Raw genomic sequence first — 9,922 nt, 5'->3', positions numbered from 1 at the left:
CCAGGGCATCTCTAGTCCCCATGATATCAAAGCTGCTGATAGCAAACTAGGAGGAGCTGTGGACTTCCTCAAGGGTAAAGGGACATCTGGATAGACTGCAGAGCTGGGCAATCACTGACTGAATGAAATTTAACAAGAGCAAGTGCTGTATTCTCTGCCTAGGATGGGGCGATTCTCGTCATATGTACAAACTGGGGGATGAGAGGCTGCAGAGCAGTTGTGCAGAAAGTGAACTATGGGTTTGATGGTACGTTCAATTTGAGGCAGCAGTAGCCATGACAGCAAAAGGGCCAACGACACTATGGGGTGCATCAGGCACAGCACACTTTCCCCCATGTAAGTTCCAGCAAGAAATGATGTATGGCACTTGTGTCATCTCTCAGCACACACTCTCATCAAAACTAAAACCTATGTAATAAAAAAACCTTCTTACTTTCCTTTATCAGAGTGAAGACTTCAGTGGCAATTTGAGCACAGAAACAGTCTGGATAAGCTCCAAAAGTTTTTTTAATGGTAAGACTACAAACAACAATTCCCAAACCTCTTGTTAAATGTGGCTGTTGAGCAGGAGCTCTGAAGAGAACAGTTAAGGACTGGAAGACTTCTCAACTCAAAGAATTTAACACCAACAGAACATTTTGGTAAAGGAGCACTGTCAGCTCTTTCCTTTGGTCCACAGTTAAGGTCAACATTAAAGTAAAACCAAACAGACCAAGTGCCAATCTGTCTAGATTCTACTACACTGCAAGCCAGTCAGCACACAACCCGTCAGCTGCTCAAGGCACACTGTAATCTTTGCTTCACTGCACAGCTTTTTACTGTCACTGCAGGGTTCAACACACTTTCAGACAGAGTGAGCTAACATGTTAAACTTTAGGCATATAAACTCTCTTGCACACTGGAGCAAGGATACAGCTAAACATTGGATATGTCTTTTTTTGAAAAGAGCATTAATTTTGTTTAAGACTGAGGAAGGAAAAGCATACGTTAAATGCATTCAAGAGCTAACACTGACAGTAAAAGATGAAGCACAGAAATACAGACTCAATTACAATTCTTCTAAAGGATGGTGTAGCCTGGCATAAATCTTGACATGTTACAGCCTGCACATGCCTGTCAACACCCATCTATGACTACAAAGACTGACAGGATAATCACTATTAACACCGCCTGGGGTTATTCACCTCAGCACAGAAAAGGCTATTCACACTAATACCTATGTGGTTTCAGGTTTAGATTAAGTGTCCAGATGCAGACCCCCTGGATCACAGTAGTATCAAATTCTTGGATAAATTGCTGAAATTCTTTTGTATGCTACAAATTGTTCAGCTTTCTTGTAGTGATACTGAGCTAGGAAGTGTGGTGTTGAAGAGGGCACAGTCAAACCACTTAAGATTAACTAGATTTGTGATTTCAAGTAAGGCCCATTTCCTGTAAAATCTAATGTTTTTTTAGACAAAAGTGAACAAATGTGAGCAATTTTCAGGCACCTTAAATAAACATTCCTCTTTTAAGGAGAGAAATAAATACTCTACTTCTTAGGAGAAGAAAAAAATGCAACAAACAAATTTCTGACCAGGTTTTCCATCCATAAAAAAAGTGAATACCAGAGTCTCCTACATTAGCCCTGCTTACCAGACTGACTTATTTCAGCTATATTCCTGCCAAGTGGTACTCTTCATTTACCAGCCAGTTTGCAAGCTAGAAGGACATATGTCTTCCCAGACTTTGTAAAAAGCCCTCTACCGAAGAAAGCAGTCTAAGTCACCTGTTTCTGAAAACAGCAGATACTTTTCCCTCAACAGTTAGTTCTCCAGAAGTTGTGAGCAAAAACTGAGTTGTGCTTAGCTGAGAGAGAACATAAGCTTTGTTCTGCAAACTTTTTTCCCATCAGAAAAACAAGATATAGAAATAGAAAAGCAATTTTTCTGATCCCAGGAAATGCACCTTCTCCCAAGCAAACATCTTTGCAACAACTGCACCTTAAGACCTCCCTCCTCACAGCTGCACAAAACAATTGTAAAGTTGTCTATACCAAAGACACATCCAGTTCAGTCTTCTAGATAATCTTGCTAGTTACTCATCAGAAGATGGTCTGGAGGACACCTGCTTGAGTGCAGACTTCAAGCTACACAGCCTAGAAATGCCCAGTTACAAGGCACTCTTGGGTTCAGCATACAAACATTATCAGAAGTGTTCTGATGCCATGAGACACTTACCCCACTGTAGTTTTACTTCTGTAGTTTATTCCCATGTGTTGTTGCACTCTCCTCTCACTTCAAAGCTAGATACACAAAGTTCATCAAATTACTATTCTCAACATGCATATGTAGTACTAACTGAACTGCTACAGAACAAAAATACCTTTAAAAATTTCATCTTCAGTTAAGAACAAAGTAAGATTATTCTCCCTGAGAAGAATATCTCTCCTTGTACTCTGTGTACTTTTAGAAATCCTGCAGGTTTTCTTCCCCACAACTAGAAACCAAAGCCAGATCCTTTTCATATTTCATGTGAACGGTACTATTGAGAATGAGATTGGTACTTGAAGTGTAGAAAAATAAAACTAGCCAGAGGCTATGGGAAATGCAGCAATAACATTTATTGGAATTTCTCCAGGCATTACATGAAAAAAATTTAAAGTGAAACAGAGGATAAAGCTCATTCAGTGCATCTTTAAAAAAAAGATGTATCTGAATAATCTTGGTTCTTTGTAACAGACGGTGCTGCAGTTTCTGGGATTAGTTTTTTATGTACACATCAGCTAAAACTCACTCTGAACAAAACTGCAAAGAACTGCTTTTTCACTTAGGATTTCCTCATCTAGTACAATATGACATTCTTGAAATATCTAATTTTATACACAGTGTTAAGACCTTTCACCTCAAATGTAAAAAGAGAGACTGTTATGTAAATCAGTATCTTTAATCAAATAAAACATCATGGAAGTAAAAAAAAACAACAAAAAACCCAGGAGAGCCGAAGCCCCTGAGTTCCACAGCAGTGTGCAGCAAGTAAGCGTTGCTGTTCCTCACTTTTACGGTAACATAAAGCATAATACTTAGAAAGCAGTGATATTCAGTCCTTGCTTTCTAAATTGGACAATCTTATGCGAAAAGACACTGCTGCATTTGGCACTTTGCTTAATTGGTTTTCTTACTAAAAAGAAGAAAACTGTATGTTTCCTGAAATACAGTATAAACAGAAAGAGATAACATGAGCCACTGTAAAACGCAATTAAGGGTTCAGACATACACTCCAAAATACTTGTCTACTACACATTTGTCTAAGCTTTCTCAAAAATTCCATTCAAAAACATTTTCAAATCTATATGCAACTTTTTATACCTCTATAAACATAATTTCTCCCTTGAAATGATCAGAGTTTATCCCACCTTTTGTCCAGAACACACAAATTCATGACTTTTGTTTTAAAAAAAAGACCACAAAGTAGTATTAAAACAGGAATAGCCTGGAAAGCGTCATTAAAACTGCGCCTGTACTTCAGGATCCCCTTTGAAATGTATAGCCACCGTATATGTGAAAACTGAAAGGTACATAATATCTGAGACTTGCTTGGTCCTCTCTTGTGCACTCACACTTCCTTCAGCCTACCTCAATTTTCTTCTCGAAATTTAAAACAGCCTTCTGCATTCCAATATAATTAGACAAGGCTTCTTGCAGCATTTCTTTGGTTAAATGAGAGCCCCTGACACACCTAACTCTTACAACAGGCAAGTCTCCGGCAGAAAATTAACATCATTATAAATGCCATCCCACTGTTGTGCTTCCTTTCTCTCCTCATCACATCAACCCCAGGACAGGTGGAAGCAAACAAGCCAGGAAGGAAGTGGCAGCCACTGCTAGCTCTTGCCTTTGCGAGCTCTGCGAGTGCATGCAGACACCTATTCCTTAGCTCTGGTTATGGAGGCGGAGCAATGATGCGATGCTTGTTCGTTTCCAGTTCCAACATGCACGTGGAATTACGCTGCTGACCAGTACAGCCCAGGCAGCGGATGGCACTACAGCTCTTTCTGTGCAAACCACGTCATGATACTTTTTCTGCTTATTGGTCTGTGCTCACAATATCAGTAGAATTAAAGAGAGGCACGCATGAGTTCACATAGACTTTCCACAGAAGATGTGAAACATGCTGCTCTTTGGAGGGAAAATTACATTCTCTTTTTTTTTTATTCAAGTATTATTCAACATATTCAATATACATATATATATATAAAGACACACTATCCTCATTTCACTACAAGACAAGCACATCCAAAGTGAATTTGCAGATCACCACTGTCTTTGTCTACTCCAATTTCTCCTTTCCTTTAGGTCAAATCTAAATATACATCTACTCATCATAATTACATGTGAGAATCCTTTATTTCCCCCTTGTGATTTATTTACATAACCATAAAAACACTAATAGCCTGAATTTGCATTCTGACACTTGAAGGCCCATCTGTAGCTATAAGTGTCCCAGCACTATTTTTGGGTAATACCATTGCCTATTGCTAAGTAGCTATTGAAAGCAGCATACTTATTTTTTCATTCCCTTTTTGTTTTTGAAGAAATGCTGCCTAGAAAACCCTGGTTTATGGCTTACTCCATATTTTATTATTTGGGTTGTAATTTACTTCCTTCAGGAGCAGTTCACAGTCAGACAACACTTCTGCTGGCAAATACTTCACTATCTGCTCAAGAGTCTTTTGATATATTATCTTCTCCTGTTCCAGGGACTGAATTACAGTCTTCATTTTGTTCTCTCGTGTCAAAACAGTCTCCAGGCTGGCTTCCAGACTCTGAATTTTAGCATGAGCAACCTGTAGACAATAACATTATCATAAATTGATAAATTCTGAATAGTTTTCTTTTAATATAATTATATAGTATCATAATATTAAAATTATGGTATTTTTACATAGCTACTTCTAAAAGACATCTGTGTAGGCAGACAATACAAGGAATGCATACTGTGTATCATACACAAAATCTCCTCATAGTGACTAGATCAATCTGAAGAATTTCTCAAAGCTTTAGAGTGGGAAAGAGACATACAAGTCACAGCAAGCAAGGACAGCTGAGAGTAACAAGGAACTGGAGCTGGAGGGAGAAAAAGGAAATCAGCAGCTGAAGTCACACTGGAAGACATGACCAGTCTGACAGGGATGGAACAAAGGAAACTCTCTGTGATAAAGAAAGTTAGAAGAACGGAGAGGTTGGAGGGAAGGAGAAATTCAACACTAAGTCTAAATACAGACTGTGTTCCCTGTTCTTCAATTTAAAACCTACAACTTCTTCTGACTAGTCAAAGAAACCCTGGACCACAGCAGCAGCAGTTCCCTCTGTGGGAACTGGACGAATTCTGATTGCTCCTAGGAAAGGGTACAAGCAGAGGAATAAAGAAGTTATGCAAACAAAAAGGTGAAGAGGTTAAGCACTGAGAAAGATGCATTATTATAAGGTACTCTGAAAGAACAGAAAAGCCTTGATAGAGCCTTTCAAATAAGCCATTCAATTATTCTATGTCTTTGGTGCATTTTCAGAACAGAGGTAAAAGCCACAGCTGCAGTAAATAAATAAATAAAAATAAGAAAGAAAAATCAGTAATAGCAAGTGATTACTGTTTTCAGTATTAAAAGAACACAGCACCCTTAACCCATATACACAAAAATAATGAGGACTTGATCTTTCCTTTTTTCCTTCCATTTTCCCGTTTCAGAAGCTGAAAGGGCTTTCTGAGCTCTTTGCTTCAAATTAACAAATATAAAAAAAATAGCCTGATGATGAAAAAAACCAAGAATTTATCTTTCAAGAAAATGCAAGACAATACAACATATTGCAACTGAAACAAGTCTTGGCCAAGCTATGAGACAAAGGGTAAATAGTGAAGGAGGAAGGGCTTTTTTAAAGCACAACTTCACCAGGCAAAGTCTGGTGGGCTTTCAGATATCATTAGGTATGCTAGGAGAGACCACCTTCCAAAAGTAGGACTATGAGTTTCAGCAGAAAAAAACAAAACATCACTGCCTACAAAGGCCTGGACCAAACAAATCTGCTGCACTAACAGGGAAGCAGAGAGATGAAGGGACAGAGAACTCACTTTTCAGTAAGATAAACAAATTTTGCCAACTGATTTTATGGCAGATAAGGGTAGAGAGATTTTGGGAAAAAAGAAATCTAAATCAAGAAGGAAAAGTCCAAAGAATGACAGAGGAGTTAGAAGTATGCCTAGCAGAAGTGAATCACTGTAATTAAGAGAACTGCTCAACTACACAAGGTCTTGCAGTAAGATTTCTCACATACACTTAAAACAATACTTTTTCCTCTATTGGCTGAATCACAGAAATTACTTCATCATGAGTTTGTAGTCTAGTTTACCTGTAGCTTCTCCAACAAATCCATATTTTGCCTCTTCAAATGATTGTTTGACCTCTCCAGCTTCTCCAGAGGTTCACCTTCATCACAGGGACTCACATTTTCCTGTAGTTCATCCTGAAGAACATGGTACTCTACTTCATAGGCATGGAGCTGTTTTGAAATATCCATCTCAAATACCTGCCATGAAAGAAAAGACCATTTTTAACTACAATAGGGAGGACTTATTCCATGTAAATGTCTGACTAAGAGTCAACTCTTCTTGATTAATGCTTTTCCTGTTCCCTTCAAAAAAGTATTTTAAGGGGATGTCTACAGTAAGAGCATTTTAACAGTTGTAGCCATAATAAATCATAGACTTCAAAATAAATTGGATCATGCCTTTCACAATTACCAAATACCATCTCTTACTACGAGATGTATCAGCAGAAAAGTCTTATTCAATCCAAGAATTTTATAATATGACAAAGTTTTATTGACTGTTGCTCAGGAATATTAAGAAGTTCAAGACAAAATTTTAAAATCTGGGATTCATCAGATCTCTGCCTTCAAAATTGCATCCCTTGACTCCAAGAGCTCATTTAGAGACTTCTGTAAAAACATTCTTCATGGTTACAGTTTCCACGTGCTCTCTCTGTGCATGATGACACACTACTTTCTTACTGGGATACTTCAGGGACAAAGCATTGTGAATACTACAGAACTGAGCTTCTAACAGTGTTGGGACATATGACGCTGCTCTGTTTGCAAATCTAGTCACAGCCTCTCAGTTCAGAAAATTACCAAAGATTTTAGACTAGGATTGGAAGGATGTCTACAGTGACATCAATTTCCTGTTCCTTATTCTAGAGATCACAAACATTCCATCAACACAAGACACACACAGATTCCCTGAAAAACCAAGTTCTGTATTAGTTTCACTGTTCTATTCTATTCAAATGAGATAAAAAGTTTAAATTATGCAGTGTTCAAGCTGGGTAAGTATCATTTCCCTCTACATAGCTACCTGATCAATCATCTGTGCATTAAAGATCTGCATAATGTCTACATTTTTCTTTCATTACCCATTATATGGGGATGGTCCTGGGAGCTACAAGACTGAGCCAAACAACTGCCCCTGCAGCCAGGCTAGGTAGCAGCAACAGGATACAGGCAGTCTACACATGAATGCAAGTGTGGAAGGCTGCTCAGCATGAGACCACACCACAGGCCAGCAGAGCTGAGCTGAGCTGCCCTGCCCTGAATGTAACCACATTCAGCTCTGCAGGCAATATAACCCATTCTTACTCTATCAGACCTGGCTTTGCACAAAGCCATTTCTACCCTGCCCACACAGCATGGCTGCTCTGCAACCCATGCAGAGCACAGAACAGATTTAATGTCTAAGAGTATCAAGTGTGTTAAACTACAATCTCTATCATTCCCAGAATCAATGAGTTGTGAAAGACACCAAAGTGCCTGACAGAGGTTTAGCATGGCAATGACAGTCAATGCAATAAGGAAATGAAGATTTACATTGTCTAAAAATGAATTCTTATATAACAGCACCTGCAACAGTCAAACCTTAACAAGCCAAAGGAATGCACAAGTGTTTACTCCACTCCTGCACATAGACATGGTTTTCTAGAGCTCTTCTGTTATCTCTGAACTACCACCTGAAGGAGCAGCGCAGCTCGCGGTTTCACAATTAAGGTACTAGACAGGCTCATTCTCAATTTGCAGCTTCAATGTAGAGGAAGTTATAGATATGAAGATTCCAGCCACTGACAGTATTTCTCAAGAAGCTTTACATACCTTCTTCTGAGAAGACTTTTGCACACAGTGTAGGCATGATTCTTTTAAAGTAAACCAAATATGGGGGAAAAAAGTAAAGAGAAAAACATCCTTACCTGAGTAATAATTTTTTCCATTTGAGGTTTAGTCATATCTGGAATAGTGGTTTTAAGAAAGTCAACAATGTTCTCAAAACTCTCACATCCCATTATAGATGTCTCTTGACTGCTAAGTAGGCTCAGTGCTACTTTAAATATTACTTCTGTTCCTTGAAGAAAAATAATGTCTAAAAGAGAAAATAATTAAAGTATCTTGAAAATGGGAGCTAGAGTCATTGGATTAATACATATATTTATGGGGATGTTCTTTGTAATCAATCACAGTGCAGATGTTACTCAGTTCAGAAGTGCAATCTGTCTTATTTCAATGTGAGGATAAAGCATGAATTTTCTTTCATCTTACAGATGTGAGAGAGCATTAAAGAAAATACTGCATGCTTATTATGTCTGTAGCAGTTATCTGCAGTAAGTATTTCATCACTGTCTGCTAGAGACTGCTAACCAACTGCTAACTGGTTTTAAGTGCTCCTCTGACTGAAAAGCAGTTGGGGGGTAGATCACAACACAACTGTTTTCTACAGGCAGAAGCTAGTCCTTAAAAAAATTATTTCCATTCCATTACCAGTTATATTATTTTCAAAATTCATAGTAGTGATCTTACTGGCTATAATCTAAGCCTCAAACCCTTACTTTGAGCTATAGTTACACGGATAAGAGAGGAAAGTCTGGGCTCTGCAGGTCAGTAGATACAGACTGTACAGAAATGGGAATCTTGAGGACAGTAAATAGAGATTCTGCCTCAGAATCAGTGGTAGATTTGAAGTTACTGAGATGAAGGCAGCACATGGGCATTTCAAATAAACCTCCTGAGTTGTTGGCTCTGTCACACCATAGAGTGTTTGTTCGGGGCTAAAAAACGGAAGAAATTCAGTTCCTGATCCTGATACTCCAGAGGTCATCCCTGGCCTGATCCAGTATCACAGAGCAGCACAAGGACACTGCTGGGAAATTCTCCCTTGTCAAGTCTATGATGGACATTCAAACAGCATTAATACAAATATATAATTTGTGAAGGATAGACAATAGCCATTTGCTCCTGGTATATGACAATGGCCCATAAGACAATGAAAATTCAGGAATTCAAAGTGTTAAGAAGTAAAATAACACAGTAACTTTTCAATTTTAAAATGGGAACATGCCTTGCTCGGATTATTTACAGAGAAGTGAACACTGAACCTCTTTCCCATCTTCCCCATCCATAAAAAATTCATTTAGGAAAGAAAAAAAACAAACAACAAAAAAGACAGAAACATTAAATGCTCAGGTGTCCCAGAATTCAGAAATCCCACCAGGAAACAGATATTCACATGACTGGTATACCACTGAGAAAGAGATACACCAATCATTTGTTCATCCAGACAGCAGCCAAAAAGTGTCCACTGTAAATGGAAAAAACCCTCTGCAATTGAAAAAGCACTGGGTAAAATAAAAAAAAAATAAAAACTTAAAATCAAACCCAACCAACCAAAACCTTCTTCCTGCCCCCAAGCCAACATACCACACAAATTGAGAACCTAACACACTCCAGTATTAAAACATGAGACAAAGTCAGGTTGAATTTCCTAAGAAAGGACAAAAGGTGCCATATGAAAAGAGAAAGATCAAAGGGGAAAATGTATCTGATTTATGAGGAAGTACCTTAGATTCTTG

General features: G+C 38.3%; 1 protein-coding gene across 2 annotated transcripts in view; it reads right to left on the bottom strand.

Moving 5' to 3' along the window:
• Positions 1–2,578: 2,578 nt before the first annotated feature.
• TBC1D4 (TBC1 domain family member 4) overlaps positions 2,579–9,922 on the bottom strand; it is a 98,689-nt gene continuing 91,345 nt past the window's right edge. Inside the window, exons 17-19 of one of the 2 annotated variants that reach the window (XM_053935437.1) lie at positions 8,270–8,439; positions 6,384–6,560; positions 2,579–4,825 (exon numbers count right to left, since the gene is read on the bottom strand). In XM_053935437.1, the coding sequence (XP_053791412.1) occupies positions 4,598–4,825; positions 6,384–6,560; positions 8,270–8,439 (575 nt within the window). In that variant the 3' untranslated portion in view covers positions 2,579–4,597. Of the gene's footprint in view, positions 4,826–6,383; positions 6,561–8,269; positions 8,440–9,922 lie in introns of those variants that run through there. The other variant, XM_053935438.1, reaches the window with a different exon arrangement.

Source organism: Vidua chalybeata, chromosome 2 (genome assembly GCF_026979565.1).
Source record: "Vidua chalybeata isolate OUT-0048 chromosome 2, bVidCha1 merged haplotype, whole genome shotgun sequence".
Classification (NCBI taxonomy): Eukaryota; Metazoa; Chordata; class Aves; order Passeriformes; family Viduidae; genus Vidua; species Vidua chalybeata.
This window is presented reverse-complemented; position numbering and strand designations above follow the sequence as displayed.